Source organism: Antechinus flavipes, chromosome 3, assembly GCF_016432865.1.
Source record: "Antechinus flavipes isolate AdamAnt ecotype Samford, QLD, Australia chromosome 3, AdamAnt_v2, whole genome shotgun sequence".
Lineage (NCBI taxonomy): Eukaryota > Metazoa > Chordata > Mammalia > Dasyuromorphia > Dasyuridae > Antechinus > Antechinus flavipes.
In genome coordinates, this window is record NC_067400.1 from 157,041,454 (window position 1) to 157,062,688 (window position 21,235).

General features: G+C 34.5%; 2 protein-coding genes across 4 annotated transcripts; both read right to left on the reverse strand.

Annotated features, from left to right (window-relative positions):
• Nucleotides 1–277: 277 nt before the first annotated feature.
• On the reverse strand, nucleotides 278–20,586 carry LOC127553427 (leucine-rich repeat transmembrane protein CCDC168-like). Its single transcript, XM_051984148.1, has 4 exons — nucleotides 20,211–20,586; nucleotides 19,886–19,922; nucleotides 19,756–19,792; nucleotides 278–387 (listed from the first exon to the last, which is right to left on the reverse strand). The coding sequence occupies exons 1-4, from the start codon at nucleotides 20,403–20,405 to the stop codon at nucleotides 324–326; spliced, it is 333 nt and encodes a 110-aa protein (XP_051840108.1). The 5' UTR covers nucleotides 20,406–20,586; the 3' UTR covers nucleotides 278–323.
• Nucleotides 2,652–9,647, reverse strand: CCDC168 (coiled-coil domain containing 168). Of its 3 annotated transcripts, none has more exons than XM_051984147.1 (2): nucleotides 4,061–9,647; nucleotides 2,652–3,844 (listed from the first exon to the last, which is right to left on the reverse strand). In XM_051984147.1, exons 1-2 carry the CDS (start codon nucleotides 9,578–9,580, stop codon nucleotides 2,732–2,734), a joined length of 6,633 nt encoding a protein of 2,210 aa, XP_051840107.1. In that variant the 5' UTR covers nucleotides 9,581–9,647; the 3' UTR covers nucleotides 2,652–2,731. The 3 variants fall into 3 exon arrangements, with proteins under 3 accessions (XP_051840107.1, XP_051840106.1, XP_051840105.1); XM_051984146.1 differs by having other exon boundaries at nucleotides 4,037–9,647; XM_051984145.1 differs by having other exon boundaries at nucleotides 4,013–9,647.
• Nucleotides 20,587–21,235: the final 649 nt, after the last annotated feature.

The following is a 21,235-nucleotide window of genomic DNA, read 5'->3' on the forward strand; positions in this document are numbered from 1 at the left end:
ATGATAGAAAATATTTCAGAGAAACATGAGAGGACTTGAATGAACTAATGAAGAGTTACAGGAGAGTTACAGGAGCACAAGTGACACGATAAAAGCATTCTCAGAAAGACAAACATCTTTGAATACTTAGGAACTCTGATCAGCACAATGACCAACCACAATACCAAAGGACTTGAGATGAAACTTGTAACCCAGCTCCTGAGAGAGAGGTGATGGACTTAGAATACAGATTGAGACTTAAAAAAAACAAAACAAAACAAAACAATAACACGCCCAGTGTGGGAATTTCTTTTGCTTGATTATATGCGTTTGTAATAGGGATTTCACTTTTCTTGTTTTCTCAATGTAGGAGAGCAGCAGAGAACGCAGGGAGGAAAGAATGAAGATCTGAAAAGAAAAGAAAATTTAATTAGTTAAAAAAGTCATCAGGGAAATGATACCCTTAATTAAGCAATATTTTAGGGGAAAGATAGATGTAATCTAGTCTAATACCACCCTATACATGATGGAAAAAGCAAACACTCAACCATGGCCTTTCTCCTTCTCCCCACAAATTGAATAGTGCTGTCTTAACAAGAGTTAATCCAGATACAAGTGGCATCTTTATGCTACATACAACCACATATCAGTTTTAAATAGACACTCATACCTATTTCATGCCATATCTATTTAAATATTACATGAATTATGAACTTCTTCCAAACTTAATCTTCAAACAGTCTATGTTTCCTTCAAAACCAGAACTTGTAGTTTCCCAGACTTTGCCTGAAATATTCTTCTTCTCTGGGGTAAATGAAATGTAATAAAACAATTCTTAAATGCTAATTGTCTCACAGTTTCCAAGAGAGTCACAAAATTAAAAAATGCTATTGATGCCATGCCCTTTCTTTCTGTTTATAACTTTATTATAGGCAGAAATCTCTAATCCTCTTTTTATTATTTCCTGTTCATTAGCTGAGTATTATAGAATCTTTGCCCCAATACCCTTTAATTCTTATAAGTTTGATCCTCAAATCAGATCAATAAGTGTTTAGTAATTACCTGTTATATGTGCCAGTTACTATGCTAACCACCAAATAAAGACAAAAATAGTCCCTGCTCTCAAGGAGTTTGCAATCTAATACAGACATATTCAAATGACTAAGTAAAAACATATATATATATATATATATATATATATTCTTGCATATACATATACAGAATATGTGCATGTGCATATGCATATAAATACACAGACACAGGTGTATATATATTATATAGATATAAATATATAGCACATATGTGTATTGTGTATGATCATCTGAAATGGGAGCAGTATCATGGAAGACTGGAAAAGGCTTCATAAAGAAGGTAAGATTTTAGCTGAGACTTGAAGGAGCTCTGGAAAGCCAAAAGGCAAAGATGAGGACAAAGAACAATATTGGGGGGTGGGCAGCCAGGGAAAATGAAGATGGTGTGCTTTGCACAAGGCACAGTGAGTAGACTAGTGCCAGTGGAAGTCTCAGCACCAGTGGAGGATCCAAGTAGGTTCAAAAGCAGATCAAATGCAGAATAAGACTCTCCCTGTTCTAATAACCATCTTTCTCTCTGTTCTTGCACTTGTCTTAACTGTCTATGTTCTTGAATTTTTCTGTCTTTCCTCAAATTCATGTTCAACATATCCAAAAATCATATTATTTTTCTATCTAGCTCCTCTTGACAATTTCAGTTGACATCAGCCTGAGGGGCCACCAGATAAAAGACAGATCTGTTACCTTAAAAATTGTTTCATGATTGTTTTTAATAAGCATTTACTGAGCATTAATTAAGCACCTACTATGTTCTAGGAACTGTGCCATAGTGCTTTACAAATATTATCTCATTTTTTCCTATGGAATCAACCTATAATCTCTCCAAATATCTATGGCATAAACCCATGATGATTGTACAAAATAAAGGTCATGAAAGATATTATATTCAGTTTTGGAAAGAATCTCCTTAATTATTTAGGTTAATCCACTTATAAAAACTGAGATCCAGCAAGTTACAGTGCCATGCCCAAGACTGTACCAGCAGTAAATATGAAATTGAGGTTAAAACCCTACTATTCTGCTTTTAAAATCTAGTGCCATTTTCTGCTATGTTCCTTCTGCTGTGAGAAAAATAAAAAGGGGGTTATAGTCAAATGAGGGATAAAGAACTATATGAGTGTTGCACCATGTAATAATAAATTAAGCAAAGGAAGGATTCAACATGTTAGGTCAAAAAAAAAAAAGGATTAAATGAAAGACTGAGCTACTTATCACACATCAGAGTAGTAATCCATATCAGGAGAGAGAAAATCAGCACCACTGAGACCAAGGATTCAAGGAACATTTCAAGTAAGACACAGTTAAAAAAACTGGCTCTATGTTATTTATACTTTGATGTTTGACTCATTTCAGGGATGGTAAAATCAAAAATTTTAATGGACATTCTGTAGCCTTAGTTCAATTCAGAATAAACTAGTATCCACTAGAGTCCCAGGATTATCTTTGTTATTAAGAAATCATTCCAATATCATGTCTTTCCTAATGATGTCCAAGAACCCCCAGACTAAAAGTCTTTCTCACCAGCCCCCACCCTGTGTGATTTGTACAATCAATTTATTAAACACTCCACTGAGAAAAAAATGGGATTTTACTTGGTTTTATTACTTCACAATTTGACAGCATTTACTTCTCATCAATGAGAGGTCTAGATCTGATTTGCATCATTTTTGATGGACCGGGCATAAGTTAAAGGATTCTGAAACTGACTCCAAAAACTTCTTTGATGAATTCCATATTTTCTCTGGATTTGAAAACTTTGCTACCAAGGGAATTCTAAACTTACTCTGTCCAGAAGTATTTTGGGGGATATTCCAGCGAATGGTCTTGGATGTATTCCCTGGAGTATCTGCTGGTGTGCAGGCATAAAAAAAAGGTTGAGTGTTTTTTCTCCTAAAATGAAAATAGTCAATCTCTTGCTGTTTTAAAATTGATTTAGGTTTATTTAAGAAATGCCACTCTGGACTTTTAAAACCAGAGTCATATACTTCTTGCTTTTTCTGTTTCTCTTGACTCTCTGTAAAACTGTAAGAATGGTCAGGTTTCATAGTGTTCTCTTTGGACAGATCAACATTGGGCTTCTTTCCATCTTTATTTTCTACACTCAGAATTATTTTCCCATCATTTGCTTCGAGTTTTAGTTTGATGCTTGGGTCAGTTCGGGAAGCCAAAGGACAGCTTGTATGACTCCGTGTTTTCCTTGAAAGCCTATCTTCTCTGGGTAATGAATATGGCATGGATTGACTTTCTAATGAACTATTAGACATCCAATAAGGAGAATTAATTTTAGGGTGCAATTTCTTTTTTCTATATTGATGAGCTTTATTGTAAGATGAAGTTATGAGGGAGTTGTACCTTCCAGAAACTTGGATATTTTGGGGAAATAAATCTCCTTTTTGGTAAACTGGCTTTGTTTTGGTGCTGATTTGGTTTGTCTTGCTGCGTTTTTCCAAAGAAATAAATTCTTCTAATTTAAATGGAATGTCAAAATACATTTCCTTCTGATCCTGCCTTAAAGGACCACCATCTGATAAAGGTACATTTTCCCAGGATTTTTTAAAGGTCCTGAAGATCACACTTGGTGTCTGGAAAGACGTTTCTAGTTCTACTTTTTTCTTGGGGGGAGGTGGAGATTTTTTTAATTTGACAGATTTCTGGGAAGGCTTTTCCCCATCTACTCTTTTCTTGGGGGGAGGAGGAGACTTCTTTAATTGGACAGGTTTTTGGACATTTTCCTGACGTTTAAGGTTAACTTCAGTCTTCTGAGATGAGGCAACCTCAGTCTTCTGAGGTGAGGCAACTTCACTCTTCTGAGATGAGGCAACTTCAGTCTTCTGAGGTGAGGCAACTTCACTCTTCTGAGGGGAGGCAACTTCAGTCTTCTGAGGTGAGGCAACTTCACTCTTCTGAGGTGAGGCAACTTCACTCTTCTGAGGGGAGACAACTTCAGTCTTCTGAGGTGAGGCAACTTCAGTCTTCTGAGGTGAGGCAACTTCAGTCTTCTGAGGTGAGGCTTTTAAGCTATGGCTCTCAGTTTTTGCTTTAACTCCCTTCTTAGTTTCAAAGATGTCACAAATCTCAGGTGATGTTGAATGGTCACTGTGGATTTCAAAGAAATCAGGAGCATTTTCAGTCTTCTGAGGTAACGTCTTATGGAAGTCAAATACTATGTCAGTGTTTGTCTGAGCAGTAACAAATTCTACCTTCTTAGATGTGGGAGGTGATTTATGTGTATTTTTCTGAGGCTCAGGACAAATTTCCACTTTCTGAAAGCAAGATACTTTTGAATCTTCAGAATTGTCAATATTTGTTGGTGCATCTTTTGGAGGATCTGGGACAGTTGTAGTCAACTTTGGAGATACTTTTAAATTATTGTTGAATTTCTCTTCACTTAGAGATTTATGGCGTTTTCTCAAAGAAAGATCACCCCTGTTTTTCTGTGTTAAACATTGAGAATCGAGGATAGTTCTGGAACTATTCAGAGAAGGGGTTTTCCCCAAAATTGTTCTGTCATCCATTGCCTCAGGAATGTATTCAGAAGGACAAACAGATTGTACAAATGACTTTAATAATTTTAATATTGATGGAGGGATTTTATAGGGGTTCTGCTTTTTGAAAGAGATATGTTGTTCTAATTTCTCCATATCAATGGAAAAGCAAACTTGGTTTCCAACCTTGTGTACAGTTGTACGGTTTTTATTAAGCTTAGGTCTGGGCAGATACTTGGGGGGCATGGTCAGCTTTGGGGATTGTCTCTCAACAGGAAGCCCCAAGAGAGTCATAAGACATTTATGTTGTAAATTAAGAATTATTTGATGAAGAGATTTGGGGTCCATGAATGGCAATTTTGTGCTCCTTAGCTTTTTGACTTTGTTAGTATGATAAACTGATTCTAATTGAGGTTTTCTTTGGACCTGATTATCTACCATTTTAATCGATTCTTCCACTACTCCAGGAATCATGCTCATTTTGATCTCCAATGTTTTAACTAAAAAATGTGTAATAAACTTTCTTAAATCATTGACTGTGAATCTCTGGAAAACTAGAGGAAACAATCGTCCCTTAGTTTCAGCAGGTGTATGTGAAGACTTTTGGTTTAACCTTAATTGCATATTGACCTCCACAGCTTGTTTAATGTTCTCATTGATGTAATTTGTGACGTTTAATTTGTTAACAATCACTGCTTTCATACTGCTGACAGGGCATAATTCTTTTGTTGTATTCTCACATTTCATTAATTTTGAGGGAATGACATCCTTCTGTTCAGCTGTCACTTTTCTCAAATAACAGGGTAAACTCCTCTTTGTTTCACCCTCAATGAAAAGTGAACAGATGACTCTTTTCACAGAACTTTCTTCTTCAGGACCATATATGTTTTTTGGAGGACTGGGGAAGAAGCTTTGGGGAAAAGAATTCATAATTGAATTTGAAAAACGAAGTTTTTGTTTTTCACGAATGTGTGATTCTAATTTCTCCCTAACTTCTTTTTTAATTACTATCACATTTTTTTCAATATATTTAGTTTTACATTTCTGGTATATCATTTCAGGGATTGGAGTTACAGCCTTTGGGATGATTTCTTTTAATGATCTTCTACTATTAACAGGGAGTCCAAGAAGAAACATCAAGTATTTGTGTTTTAAGTTCATCTCTATGGAATCAATCTCTTCCTGGAGCATAAATTTTAATTTTCTACATCTTGGAAATACTCGCCTATCACTGTGAGCATCTTTTGAAATACATGGTTTGATGGGAGAAGGTAATTTTTGGTAAGATTCAATCGCTATTGTATGGATCCTTCCCTGTTTCAACTCTAGTCTCTTTTTTTGGAAATGAAAAATAAGTTTTGTTTTTTCATTAGCAGTGAGCCTATCAAGAACAGAAATGGAGCATGATTGTGATTTGAAGTTCCCAATTATTACAATGCCTTGGCCTTTCTTTCTCCCATCAAGATGTGTGATAGCCTGCATTTCTTTTTTTACATCTGCTACAACGTGTTCTTGACTCTTTTTCTCTTGAAATGTTTCTTGCTGTGGAAATTTCTCTCTTTTTCTGTCAATTTCCCAGTTCCTCTCAGGAGGAATTTTTATGTGAGTGCCTACGGAATTTGGCATTTCTCCACAGACTGAAGAAAAAAATGATGAATTTTTCATGTCCGATGCTAATTGTGATATTCTCTTTTGAAATGGAACAGGGATGGAGGTGCCTCTAGATTCTGTAACACCTCCAGTTTTTATGTAAGATTCAAGGGACCTTTTGGTTTCTACAGGAATTGAAAGAGAAAGCAATGATTTTTTCAAATCCAATACTACTTCTACTGATTTCTTTTTAATGGAGCATGGACTATGTGTGGAGGCATCTATAGAATTTGAAACAGCTTCTGTGATATGAGACTCTAAGGACTTTATGATTTCATCACAAATTGGAGAACATACTGATTTCTTCACATCTTCTAGTGTTTGCACCGATTTCCTTTTAGCTTCAGGAGGAAAGGAAATAGACATGTCTGAAGATTCTGAAATAGTGGAACTCTCAAAAGACTTTTGCATTTCTTCACCAACTGAAGAACACACTAAATTGCTCATGTCTGCTATTACTTGTACAGTTTTCGTTTTCCTAGAACTTTTGTTGGGTGCACAAGTAAATATAGATTCCAAAACATCTTTTTTTGCTGTGTGGGGTCCAGGGGATTTTTTAATTTTTTCTTCATAATTTAAAGAATTTGGTTCAGCTGGAGGTGAATTGTAAAAACATACATCACTAGACTGTGAAGTGTCATTAGGAGGCTTTTGAAATTCTTCACAAATGGAAGAAACCACTGTCTCTTTTATGTCTTCCACTGGTTGGACTGTTACAGCTGAGCATGGACAAGGAATAGAGGTAATGTTTGATTCTGAAAAGTCTTCAGTTTTTATCTGAGTCTCAGGTGGTAATTTGATTTCTTCCGGAACTGAAGCACAACACACTGAATTAACATCTGATAGTATTTCTACACTGGTTGCATCTGACTTTGTTAGACTTGTATCAATTTCACTCACTTCACAAGAATCAGACTTTTTTATTTCTGGAGAAGGAATTGTATTTTTAACGTCTACCACTATTTTCCTTTTTGTTGTATTTGGACTGGTCATGGGGGCATTGCTAAATTTTGAATCAATTCCACTTTCTACTTTTGACTCAGATGGTTTGATTTCTTCGCAAATTATAGGTATACATACTGAATTGTTTTTATCTTCCATTATTTTTACATATTTGATTTTAATTTGAGAGGGATTAGGAACAGTGGAGTAGATAGAATGTAAAATATTTGTTGCTTTCATGTGGTTTTCAAGAGATCTTTTGATTTCTTCACTACTTAGAAGACTTACTGGTGTTTTTGAATCTTCGGAGATTTCTGTTGGTGTTTGTTCAAGTGGAGGTACACAGGGCTTAATGGCATTTCCAGATTTTGAAATAGTTATTGGTGAACATTTTTTATCAGGCTGCCCCTCAAGCTTTGTAGTAAACCATTCTTGCTGATTTGCATCATTTCCTTGGGTCATGGAATCTCTTGGGCTATCACACTCCACCACTAATTGTGTCTTAATTAGTGATTTGTCTTCTTGGCAGGGTGCAGTTTGGAGATTAGCAACCCGTTCTGAGTCAAACAGAGGTTCATATTTGATTTCAATTAATGATGCCTCCTCTGCTCCTTGAGATTGATCTTGTATTATTCTATTCATGTCTTCTCCAAAATATTCTTTTTTCTCCTGTTTTTCACGTTGAAGTGGGGACTTGACAGGAGCAAAAATAGAACAGAGAAAAGATTTTAATACTACTTTTGGCTGCAGGGTCTTCTGCCTTGAAATAACCTTTTTTCCAGTTCTGGAACATTCATATTCAGGCATGTCAGTTTTATTTTTTATATTCTTTCCCAGTGAATTTGATATTTTAAAACTCTCTGGGTAAATAACATCATTTATTTCATTTGCATACTCAGGTTGAAATGAAAACTTCTTGGGGGAAGAATCAGAATTCAAAGCCGTTTGATGTACACATTTGGGTTGCTGGGTATCTTGCTTTAGAGCAAGAAAGTCTATCTTATTTGAACATGATAGGCAACCCTTTTCTTTGTTGTTCACAGTTAATCCCGTTCTGATCATGCCATAGTCTTTATTTTTCTGCTTTTTGATATCTGAGCCTTTTGAAATGTATCTAGAGGTATCTGTTGATTTTCTAAACTCACCTTTATTTTCCACTGATCGAGGTATCTTCTCAAGTGGCTGTGCATAGGATATTTTCTGTGGTAACTTTTTGCTCTGTACCTGTGGAAAAAACTTAATTCTTGTGTCTCTTGGCTTAGCTGTATTTGTCATTATTCTATGATCATCAAAAGATGAGTTGGGCCCAGAACCTTGTAGATCTTTCAGGACTGAATCTGGTAAGACATTCCATGTATTCATTTCACAAGTGCTTTCTGATTTTGCAATGTGCCATTCCAGTTTCTTTCTACTGGCTAATGTACCATAGCCTGGAATATTAAGTAGCTGTGAATATGATTTTTTCTTTGCCTTGATACTCACAACTCGGGGACCCATTGTATTTTTCAAATCTGTTGAACAAATTCCACTTTTATGCTTCGTTTGAGGTGAAATAGGTATATAAGTACTAGGCAATATCGAACTTTTTTTCTGTTCTTCCTCTTGATTTAACATGTTTAGGTTCTCCATGATATTTAATATATGTGGATTTATTGTTTTGTCTTTTCTCAGAGATAAAATTGGTGGACTTTCATCTAAAAAATTAGTAGTGAACTGCTTCCCAAAATAAGTATTTGGGAACTTAGATAAATCTTGGACTTTTATTGATGTCTGGATATTAATACTGTTTTGAGCCGGATTACAATTGTGGGCCTGGCCTGGGGTTTCAGTCTGGACTGAAACTTCAGTTTGAGGATGGAAGAAAACACTGGGCCCAATATCACCTTGGTAGTGAAATAATGACTCTTGGGGCATTTTCTCTCTTTTACAAGAAATTTCTTCTGATGGGTATGGTGGTGCTTGATTCAATTTTGCAAAGTTCGAGCTTTGATAGGTAGTTTTAATCTTTACCACAGGCTGAGATTTTGAAGGGATTTGATTTTTCAAATTCTCTTCTAGAAGCCTGATTTGATTTCTGGGAAGATATAAATGAGCTGAAGGGCATGGTGTCAGATCTAGATCATCATTTTCTAATGTCACTTTGGATTTTCTCAAAAAGTTATGATCAGAAGAAAATCGTACATTCTTATTTTTATTTACATGCATTTTCCTTATTGGTAATAATTTTCTTGATGAAAATGGTAGTGTTTCAAACATAAGATGAGAAAATCTTTTCTGGTTAGAAGGGCGCTTCCTGTGTACTGAATTTAAAAATGAAGAAGATGAAATAGCCTCACTTGAAAATGACAGCCAGCTTCCACTGCCACTAGGCCAACTTAATTGGCTTTCATTATCACTATTACCAGACCATGTTTCATATGAAGTTGAAAGCATCTCATTAAAGATGTATTCTGTATTCTGGGAGTCAAGTGAAGACAGAAATTGACTCCTTGATAAAGATGCAAGCCTATAAGAAAATATAGAATATTACATAAAATTACATTTGGCATATATTTTTTTCTAATACAGTTATGTCCTGATTAAGAAAAAAAACTATGAAAATCCAAATTTGCAAAACAACTAAAGCAAGGAGCTGAATTATATCACAAAAGGATTTGCTACTTATTCAACAAATCAGTTGACTAGGTGAAAGGAATTATTTTATAAATTTCCAAGAATTTATTTTCCCCTTACCAACATAATAAGGTCTTTGAAAAAATGACAGGTGAATTAAGAATCCTCCTACTTCCCAAACTATAGGAGTTAAGCTTTAGGATGGGAAGACAGCATGGTGTAGTGAAATGAAATTAAGAGTTTGACCTTTGGTTCAGTTTTAATTTATATCATGGGTTGGAGTTTTGGTAAGATTTGATTTTTCAGGTTATATTCCAGAAGTCTATTATATTTTTTCTTTGATCATAACAAATTTTGGAGGATACAACAGAAAGAGGAAAAGCCAGAATTTTTACTATAACTTTGCTATTTATATCATCCTCATTTTAATTCAAGTTCTAACTTTGATACATACTAGCTGTGTGACTCTGGGCAAGTCATTTCACTATTCTTAATCCCAATTTTCTTAATTACAAAATGAAAAAATAATATTTGTACTATCTATTTTTCCAGGATCCTGTTTTTGATTACTTTTAAGACATCACATTCAACGTGAGCTATTATTGTTGTTGTTCCTTCCATGATCTTATTTGGAGTTTTCTTGGCAAAAATACTAGAGTGGCTTGCCATTTCTTTCTCCAGCTCAATTTACAGATGAGGAAATTGAGGTAAGCAGGTTAAGTGACTTGCCCAGGGTCACATAGTTAGTACATGTCTGAGGCCAGATTTGAACTTAGACTCTCCTGACTCCAGAATCATCCTTCTAATAATCCATCTAGCTATGAATGAACTATTATTGCACAAGTAAAAAATCTATAAGGAATTTTAGTGGAAAGCTGCAGTTTTGTAAAGTACAAAGGGAAATGGACTTGCTGAGAAAGACCTATGATTACAATTTTAGCTCTGTCATTTAAATGACTTTCTATAAGTCATTAACTTCTACAGATCTCATTTTTCTCATCTATAAAACAAAACAAAACAAAACAAAAAAACACCTTGCATTATTTATCTACTTGGCAGTTTTACTTCTTTTTAATTAATTAACATTTTTACCAGGCAGTTTTTAGGTAGTATGGTGAATAAACTGCTGGACCTAGAGACAGGAAAATTTGAATTCAAATTCTGCCTCAGACATTTACTACCTTGTATCATCCTAGGCAAATCATCATAAACTCTTTGTGTCTTAGTTTCCTCATCTGCAAATTTGGGGTGATAAAAGCACCAACTCCCAGAATTATTGTAAGGATCAAATGAGATAACATTTTTAATGATTTTGGGGTGGGTGACTTGCCACGGTCACATAACTAGTATGGGCAGCTTTGAACTCAGGTCTTCATGACTTCAGGATCATGCTCTATCCACTGTATCCCCTAGCTGGCCCATGAGATAACTTTTTAAAAGAGTTTTGCAAACCTTTAAGGCTATGTTAAAGCTAGTTATTTCACTAGACTGTTGTGAAGACTGAATGAGATAATGTTTGTAAACCATAAAAAAATTTTATAGGTCATAAAGACAAAGGGCAAAGCTCCTTTCAGCCTTTTAGTGGCACATCTGGGTATGATGACCTTGCCCCTTGTACTTAGCATGATCTCTTTGTGCTTTTCTCCCTTTACTCATTAAAATAAAAGAATAGAAGATGCTTAGGGTAATAAGAGGAGAGAACATTGAGCCTCAGAGTTATAGGGTAGTTTATGGGCAAATTGCCACTAACAGAGTTATTAGTGTCCAGAGATAAAAATCTGAAAAATCTAGTGAATGTTCACACAAGTTTTCAAGTGAGGTCTCTGATAAAGAGACTCTAGAGTCTTCACCAAGAAGAACCCAAAGAGAGATGCTATAGGAGGCAGAGCCAAGATGGAGGAGTAAAGGCAGAGACTTGCCTGAGCTCTCCCCTAAACCCCTCCAAGTATCTAATGAGCTAACTTTTTTGGTTATCTTCTTTTCCAAGCTGTTGATTCATTTTTCATGATTTTCTTGCATCACTTGCAATTATCTTCTCAATTTTTCCTCTACCTTTCTTTTTTGATTTTCAAAATCCTTTTTGAGATCTTCCATGGCCTGAGACCATTTCGTGTTTTTCTTGGAGGCTTTGGATGTAGGGTTGTTTTCTGTATCTTCTTCTGAGTGTATTTTGAACAAAATCCTAGGAGAGCAGAACCCACAAAAAGACAGAGTGAAACAATTTTCCAGCCCAAGACAACTTAGAAGGTTGTCAGAGTAGGAATGGAGCACAATCCAGCATAGGCTCTGGCTACAACATACCAAGAACAGGCCCAGGGAGCCACTAAATCAGCCCTGGCAGCAGATGCTTCCAAAGCTCTCAGGCTACAGACAGTAAGGCAATAAGGTTCTCAAACTTTTGTTCTCAGTATCTTCATGTTGTTAAAAAAACTATCGAGTATCTGTTCAAAGAGTTTTTGTTCACATGGGTTATATTTATAGCTATTTATTATATTAGAAATAAAAAATGATTTTGAATTTGTAGACCCTCTGAAAGGGTTTCAGAGACCCCAACAATTCTTTGGACTACACTTTGAGGACCACTGCACTGGGATTAAACAAGTGGTCAAAAAGAGATTTCAGGGGTCTCTTTGCTAGTAATAAGGCAGGATTCTGTTTTTCTTTGCCCCTATTCCAGATCACAGTCCTGAGTGGCAGTCCAGGGTGAGGAGAAGCACGAGGCACACCAGAACTGTGGTCCCAATGGATAAGGGAAAAGAGTGATTGTGGTCCCTCACAGACCACAGTACAGGCTAGGAGAAGAGTAAATACTTCTCCTTAGATCTTACTGTTTCGGAACAACTTAAAACTTACAGGCCTTGGAAGTATCTCTGAAAACAGTTGCATAAAACCCTGAAGCTTGCGACAGTGAACCTTCCATGCTGAAAGCAAAGCACTACTTCAACAACGAGGTAAAAGTCAAGTATTAGGCTTGGAAAATGTACAAACAGAAAAAAAAAGTCTGACCACAGAAAGTAACTATGATGACAAGGAAGTTTAAAACACACTCAGAAGATAAAGAGAATGCCCCTTACATCCAAAGCCTCTAAGAAAAATATGAATTGGGCTCAAGTCATGGAAGAGCTCCAAAAGGATTTTGAAAATCAAATAAGAGAGTAGAAGAAAAATTGGGAAAATGCAGATGATAATAATAACAATAATATACATATTTCATTTTATGACAAAATTATGAGGTTCTTATGATAAAATGTAGGCAAAGCAGTTTGCAGATCTTAAACTTAAACTTAAACTAAAATTATAAAAATGTCATTTGTTAGAAGACAGGAATACTTTGTATAAGTTGCCCAAAGGATATAAACTTAGAAATGCTATTTTTTAACTATACAAGAAGCATAGTTCTAGGCAACTTTAGCAGATAAACTAATGAAGACTGCTTTGTTTGTTACTCCATCATCATAATTTGACTGTCCTATATACCTTTACTGCTTGAATACTATTAGTACCACAATAACCAGACTCCTTTGTCCACCTAGAGTATTAATGCCATATCCCTAGGGCACTGGATATATAAGGGTCCCAAAATATTGTTTTGGGGTAATATAACAGGACCCAATCAGAGGCTCTAAAGTGAGAGTCTTATTACTTGATACAGGATTATTATTTTGTTTTGTTTTAAATCTACTTTGCATTCCAAAATAGTCAAGGGAAATAATAAATAAAATTGTACTTCCTTTTAAAACATTTTATTTGAACTTTTCACTACAGTTTGGCCTCTGTACTCCAATTAATTTAAACTGCTATTTTAAAATTCTCTGTCCTACAGATTTTTGCCCATGTCCATGATACAGTTAGAAAATCTCTCAGCACAAGGAGGTTTGGTATAAATGTTTTAGGTAGCAAGGGATGTTAAGGGGGGTGAAGGGGAGTGTAATCCTTAAAGTAAAAGATCCTTACTCTACCTCCTTTAATCTGGGATAATTTTCAGGTGCCATTACTGGGAAGAGATCATATGAGATTAAGGAGCTAAGACTTTCTCAAGACTAAGATGGTGATGTCAGGAATAGAAAAGCAGTAGGGAAAGAAGAACAAGTTTCTAAGTTCACTAAATCAAGACAGAAAGCCATCCAACAAGAAGTCTAGGTAGTAGATAAAGCATAGAACACAATCAGAGTGATGGGTCTAAGGCAGAGACTCTTAATCCGAGGTCCACAGAAACCCAAGAATTCTGTAAATGGATTTCAGGGCATCTATAAAAACTTGAATGGGTAAAAATAATTTTTTTTCCACTAATCACTATCCAAAATTTAGCATTTCCTTCAATTATCAATTTAGGCAACAAACATTCTGAGAAATCTCGATTCACTAAACTGATAAAAAAAGTTCAATGATATAAGATTAAGAACTTCTGGTTTTAGGTGTGGGATAATCAGACTCAAAGAAGTTGGATTAGGTTGCTGAAATTTCTTTTTAGGGGTCTTAGGGTCACTCTTCAATCCTATTCCTCCTGTTGTACAAAGGCCCAAGCTGGTTAAGAGCCAACAGTTAGATTGACTTTCTGAGAAGATAGATCCAATTGTGCATCAAGTGCACTTCAGTCAAAACCTGATCAAAGATGGCAAATTTTATAAGGGAGGAGAATTAAGGCAGAATTGACTAATGAGAACAAAGTCCTAGAAGCATACCTTTTTGGTAAACTTGTTTCTGATATAATAGCAGTAATGAGAAATGAAAAAAAAAGTGATCATGTCATCTTAGAACTGATAGTAACAAATAAAAGTAATGCTTAGTATAGTCAGATATGCATTCAAAACTTTCAAAAGCAGATTTCAAAATGTTTAGGAAATGATTGCCATGATTCTGTGTGACACATTTGAACCTCTAAGAGAATTAGGAGTTTCTAGAAAACAAAATTCTGACAATTTAGTCACAAATTATTCCAAAGAAGAAAAAGGAAGCCATTTTAAGAAGTGTTCATATCGTATAAACATTAAAAATAAAACTACAAAAAACAATAAAGACAAATCAAATTTAACATAAATAAAATTAAATGGAAAGAGTCTGAATTTACTTATCAAAGAGTTAATGCATTTTAAAAAACAAAATCTCAAAAATTTGTGTGACTGCAAAAGAAATTATTCCTGAAGAGGCTTTAGAGTACTCTGCATAGAAAGGGACATCTGAAAATTTTGTCTGGATCCTCAGGAAGTTGTCTCAATATTGTTTTCTCACCTGAAAGGGAGGTGGTTCCCAGTTCCTAAATATCTATAGAAAGAGTTCCAGTTTATCTGGAAAAATTGATAGAATTCAGGTTTCCTTCTGAAATAGAAAACGAGATCTTTGTCTTTTTCTTTATTACCAATTATTTATTGAGTTGGAGGGAAGACTATTTCCAGATTAAGCCAGGCCCTTGGTAAGCACTCAGCAAGCAAATAAGATGGTGAACTTCATAAAATTTTTTGCCTACACGTGTAAGATTGTATAGATTCTGGGCCATATTGACTGTTTCCTATGTAGCATTTCCTATGTAGCAAGAAAAAGGACAATGCTTAAATCACCCCAGAATTTTAGGGGACTGTTCTGGATTAGGGATAGGCACATGGTTAACCAAATACACTTCAGTCAATTTGACCAAAGATGGCAAATTTCATAAGGGAGGAGAGTGTAAAGGGGAACCGACCAAGGAGAAGCTAATCCTAGATGCTCATGCTTCTGGTAAACCTGCTTCTGGTAAGCTTTCCCTATATTTCCCATGCTTAGAGGAAATCTTTTGTTCACCATTTGAGTTCATTTTTTCCCTCTTCACAGTCTTAAACTCTTTTTCTCTTTTCTCCAAAGAAGACTCTTAGATAATTAACAGTAAAATCTTCCTCTACATTGCAGGACTACTCAGAGAACTGCCAAATCCACAAACTGACTCTCTATTTGAAAACATATTCAGATATTCTACAACTGTTTCCTACATGAGGAAAAAATACCTTTGAGATGGCTGCTGAACTGGACTCCAAAGTAGGTTCAGTTAGTTCTCAGATATAAGGATTGCTCTATGAGTTCTTAAGAATGGTGAGGTGGAAGAATATTACATGCTTATGGATAGGCTGAACTAATATAATAAAAATAACAATTATACCTAAATTAACTCAGTGCCATACCAATCAAACCGCCAGGAAATTATTTTGTAGAGTTAGAATAAACAACAAAATTCATCTAGAAGAACAAAAGATCAAGAATTTCAAAGAACTTAATGGGGAAAAAAAAGCAAACCAAAGTGATCTAGCTATACCAGACCTAAAAGTATATTATAAAGCAGTAATGATCAAAACCATTTGGTACTGGCTAAGAAATAGAGTAGTGGATCAATGGAATAGGATAGATTTAGAAGACACAATAATCAATGACTATAGTAATCCAGTGTTTAATAAATCTAAAGACTCCAGCTTCTGGAATAAGAACTCACTATTTGACAAAAATTACTGGGAAAATTGGAAAATAGTATGGCAAAAATTAGACATTGACCAACATCTAACATCTTATACCAAAATAAGGTGGAAATAGGTTCATGATTTGAACATGAAGGGTTATACTATAAGAAAATTAGGAGAACAAGGGATAGTCTACTTCTCATATATGTGAAGAAGGAAAATTTATGGCCAAGAAGTAGAGAACATTATAAAATGCAAAATGGATAATTTTGATTATATTAAATTGAAAAGGTTTTGTGCAAACAAAAACAATGCAACCAACATTAGAAGGAAAGCAGAAAACTGGGGGAGGGAGGGAAATCCAAGGATTTTGATAAAGACCACATTTCTAAAATATATAGAGAACTGACTCAAATTTATAAGACTACAAGACATTCTACAATTGATAAATGAGCAAAGGATATGAGCAAACAATTTTCAGACAAAGAAATTAAAGCCATTTCTAGTCATATAAAAATGCTATAGATTATTGATTAGAGAAATGCAAATTAAGATAACTCTGAGGTATCATATCACATCTTCAGATTGGCTAAGATGATAGGAAAAGATATTAATAAATGTTTGAGGGGATCCGAGAAAAGTGTGACACAATACATTGTTGGTGGAGTTGTGAACTGATCCAACAATACTGGAGAGTAATTTGAAACTAAAGAGCTATTAAATTATGTATACTATTTGATCCAACAGGGTTTCTACTGGGTGTGTATCCCAAAGAGATTATAAGAAGAGAAAAGGATCCACATATGCAAAAATATTTGTAGCAGCCCTTTTTGTACTTGCAGGGAACTGGAAATTGAATGGATGCCCATCAGTTGGCGAGTGTCTGACTAACTTATGGTATACAAATATAATGGAATATTATTATTCTAAAAGAAATGATCAGCAAACTGATTTCAGAAAGGCCTGGAGAAACTTATATGAACTAATGGCAAGTGAAAGGAATAAAGCCAAGAGAACATTTTACACAGCAACAACAGGATTATGTGATGACCAACTGGGATGGACTTGGTTGGCTCTTTTCAGCAATGAGTTGCTTCAGGCCAATCCAATAATCTTGCAATAGAAAGAGCCATCTGCATCCAGGGAAAAGACTATGGGGACTGAATGTGGATCACAACATAGTAGTTTTACCTTTTGTTGTTGTTGTTGTTGTTTGCTTGTTTGTTTTTTTCCTCATTTTTTTTCTTTTTGATCTGATTTTTCTTGTGCAGTGTGATAAATGTGGAAATACGTTCAGAAGTGTGGGTAATCTAGGCACAGTTCCACCAAGGCTTTAGGATCTCCCCATGTTAGCAAACTCCTCCTATAACCTCAAAATTTACATGTCTTTTAATATAATTAGCACAACTTAAAATTACAAATAATAAGGTTGCAATGAAACTTTTCTTGTCTTAATAACAAAGGGGAGAATGACATTCATTCTAGGCAGGTAGAGACCCTTGTGCAAAAGCAAGGAGGTAATCTGGAAAGCATGGGAATTAGCAAATAAACTAGATTGTCTAGAAGGTAGAACTCTAATAGAGAAATATGAAATGAGTTTAAAATAGATGATGAAACCATGTGATTATGGGTCTTAAATGACTTGCTATGAAATCTAAAGCATAATGAACAAGTTAACTTTGGTTAAAAAAGCCACTTCTTCTGAAACAAGAGACCAGAAGGAAAGCATAGGGAAAAAATCCCAGGAGCTTTAAAGTAAAGGGGAATAGAAGCTAAGAGACCTTCCTTTAGATGACCTGATCTCCTCCGATGTTGCAGAAGGCAGTCATGTTACTTACTAAGAAATACTATCTTATGCCTTTTCTTCCTTTAATTGCTAAATATCTTCAATTTATTATCTGCAGTTATTGCTTCCATTTCTCACTATCCACATAATTGAAAAATGATTTCTCTCCCTTTTACCCAACTTAAACTATTTTCTCAGAGCTCACTGAGGAAGTCCTAATTGTCAAATGCAATAAACTATTCTCAACCCTTATTTTCCATGACCTTTCTACACCAAATTCTCTCCTTTGCTCTCTATTTACTGTATTTCTGACAATTTCTTTGCATTATCCATGTAATCATTTAATTTCTAACTCTTTTACTTGCTCTTGTCATTCCCATAACTTAGTTGTTTCCAGTGATTTTTTTTTTTTTTGGTCATCTTTCCTTGTTCTACATCTCTTTCCATGGTGATGTCATCTATTTCTACAGCTTTGACTGTTATCTTAAGGTATTCCCAAATTTACATCACATTACATAACTTTTCTCCAAGTCTCAGCACTAAAAGTCAAACATATCTAAAACTAAAATGATCCTCTTTCCCCTTAAATTTTCATGATATCATTTGGCCCTTTTATTCTATCCTTGTCTATTCTCTTGGAAACAATCAAGGCGGTAATGACCATATTATAATATGAATAATGTGTGTGTATATATATATATATATAATATATAATAGAATATATATGATATGAAGAGTGCTGTATTTGGAATTAAAGATAACAACAAAAAAGAATATAATCTTATATGGGATTCAAAAAAAAAGGCAACTTTGCAAGCAAAAGATGAGGAAATGTGTCTAGATAACATTTCATCTAGAAAAAAATCTGGATATTTAATAATAATCACTGTTATTTGTGTAATACTTTAAAGTTTGCAAAAAGCATGTTACATAAATTACCTTTTTTGAACCTCACAGCAATCCTGTGAGATGGGCACTTATAAAAGTATCATTATAAACATTTTGCAATTGAAGAAACAAGGTTCAAAGAAATTAAGAATGGTTAAGATATTTAGTAATTTTCAGAAATGGGATTTAAACACATCTCTTTCCTGATTCCAAGACTAATTAATGCTCTCTTGACTATGCTTCTTTGACTCTTATTTTGGTAAAATGCAGATAATGTAAGATGTGTTAACCAAGCATGTAGCTTTGGTAAGCTACAATGATATTAAAAGAGATCTAATGTCTTGTACTAGAAAATGTATTGAAAGATATGAACCAGGATAATAAAAGTTTGGTTGAACTTCTTATGAAAATTGGTTGAATGAGTGGAAATGTCTTGCTCAGAAAAAGACAAAATTTAGAGAAATGATAGTTATACTTAAATATGAAAAAAGTCATCAAGTAGATTTGGTTTACTTATTGCCAGAAAGCAAGACAAGGATCAGTGGGTAGAAGTTTCAAAGTGAGATATAGATATTTGAAAAATAGTATTAAGATTGTCTCAGAAAGAGGGAAGAAAGTAATGATTTGGAAAATAAAAAACGATTGCTTTCTTTTTAAAAAGTGAATAGGCTGATTTTTAAATTGTAGTGCAGCCATACAAGCCATTATTTATCCTCATAATTGTTATTTTTCATGTTATATATTAAACAATTTTTATAATTACATCCAAATTACATCCCCAAACTCTTGGAAATGGAAACTTTTTTGAAAATAAAAAAACATGATTTTTAAAACAAAAAAAAAGGAATAAATTTGACAAATTATAGCTAATGCAGTTTAAAATGCCAAGATATTTCACTTACCTTCTTTTTGGAGGTAACTGAGTACGTGGCCAGTTTTCTATAGGTAAATAGGGGAAAACAACAATTAATAAGATAGCACAATTAGGGGTTTATATCAAATAGAAATTTAGTAAATTGGCAGCACATTTACCATATCCAAAGTTTTTCAGAAAAGTATTTTCTTCCCCCTGTTTCAAAGAAGAAAATTATAGGTTAGAATAGCAAACTGATATGCTTAATTGTTTTCTATTTTTTTTAAGTTGGAAGTCGATATGGACCTGTAAGGAGGTTATTGCTTATTAATAAGCAATAGACTCAAGAAGTATATCAGTGAAAAATAATGACAAAAATATCAGATTTTTAAAAAGATGCAAACCAAGATGTCTGACTTGGACACTTAACAAAATGTGTTTTTTTAAAAATTGGAAACAATAATATAAACCTATTCTCCTTTAATTCACCACATTGACTCTTACCTCCAAAGAATTTGAGCTGCTCTCTTTCTGGATCTTTCTTTCTGCAAGCTTTTTATGACAAATCCTACAAAGTTCCAGGAGGAGTAGCTCAAAAGTAATTACAAGGAAGGTCATAAAAAAAACAGCCTTCCAGTCATAGTTAGAACCCCAGGATTCAAGATAGTCCAATAACATGGCAGCTGCTTCTTCTTCCATTATTGTTATCTCCCCTTTCTTCACTCAACAATATCAGTTTTTTAGAGTAATATAATGTTTATAATGTTTGGGGTTGATGTTCCATTTTTAAGTCCTCAATTAGAATGCCTGAAAATATTCATAGTTGGAATAGCCATTTTTCATAACCACAGTCAGAGCTCTGTCAGAGGGAAGTATCACTACAACCCATTGTGCTATCAAGTGTAACAGTGACTGGTCTTGGCTTTGACTGCAGTGAGAAACGTGTCATAGTGGGACTAACTGAGCTCATATCAAGTGACTCTAGCCACTAAGAAAACTAGATTTTAGGGAGACATTCGTTACCATTGACCACCTGGTTTAACAAATCTTGAAAAACAAACCTTACTGACTTCAGAAAACATCATGAGATTTTTCTATTGTTATTTTTTAGTTGTTTTAATTCATGTTTGACTTTTTGTGACTCCATTTGGTGTTTGCAATACTGGATACTGGAATAGTTTGTCATCTTCTTCTTTAGCTCATTTGACAGATGAGGAAACTGAGACAAATATAAGTGATTTGCCAAGGTCACACAGCTAGTAAGTTCTGAAGCTGGCTTAGAACTCAAGTCTTTCTGAATCCAACCCTTGTACTATATCCACTGTGCCATCTAGTTGTCCTTATTTGTTATTTTTCAGTTGTGTTCAACTCCTTATTGTTTTGGCAAAGATACTGGAGTGGTTTGCCATTTCCTTCTCCAGTAGATTAAAGCAAATAAAGGTTGTATGATTTGCACAGGCTCATATATAAGTATCTGAGGCTAATCATTCAGTTTAATGAATGACAAGCATTTATTAAACACAAGTTTC

Excerpts from the sequence above, each read along its gene's own strand:
- CCDC168 (XM_051984145.1), bottom strand. The coding sequence starts at position 9,580 with ATGCTTTCAACTTCATATGAAACATGGTCTGGTAATAGTGATAATGAA. Across the intron at positions 3,845-4,012 it reads CCTCACCTCAGAAGACTGAA|GTTGCCTCATCTCAGAAGAC; the intron begins GTTGTCTCCCCT and ends CAGAAGACTGAG.
- LOC127553427 (XM_051984148.1), bottom strand. The coding sequence starts at position 20,405 with ATGGAAGAAGAAGCAGCTGCCATGTTATTGGACTATCTTGAATCCTGG. Across the intron at positions 19,923-20,210 it reads GCAGCTCAAATTCTTTGGAG|GGGGAAGAAAATACTTTTCT; the intron begins GTAAGAGTCAAT and ends TCTTTGAAACAG. Across the intron at positions 388-19,755 it reads CAGTTACCTCCAAAAAGAAG|ATCTTCATTCTTTCCTCCCT; the intron begins GTAAGTGAAATA and ends TTTTCTTTTCAG.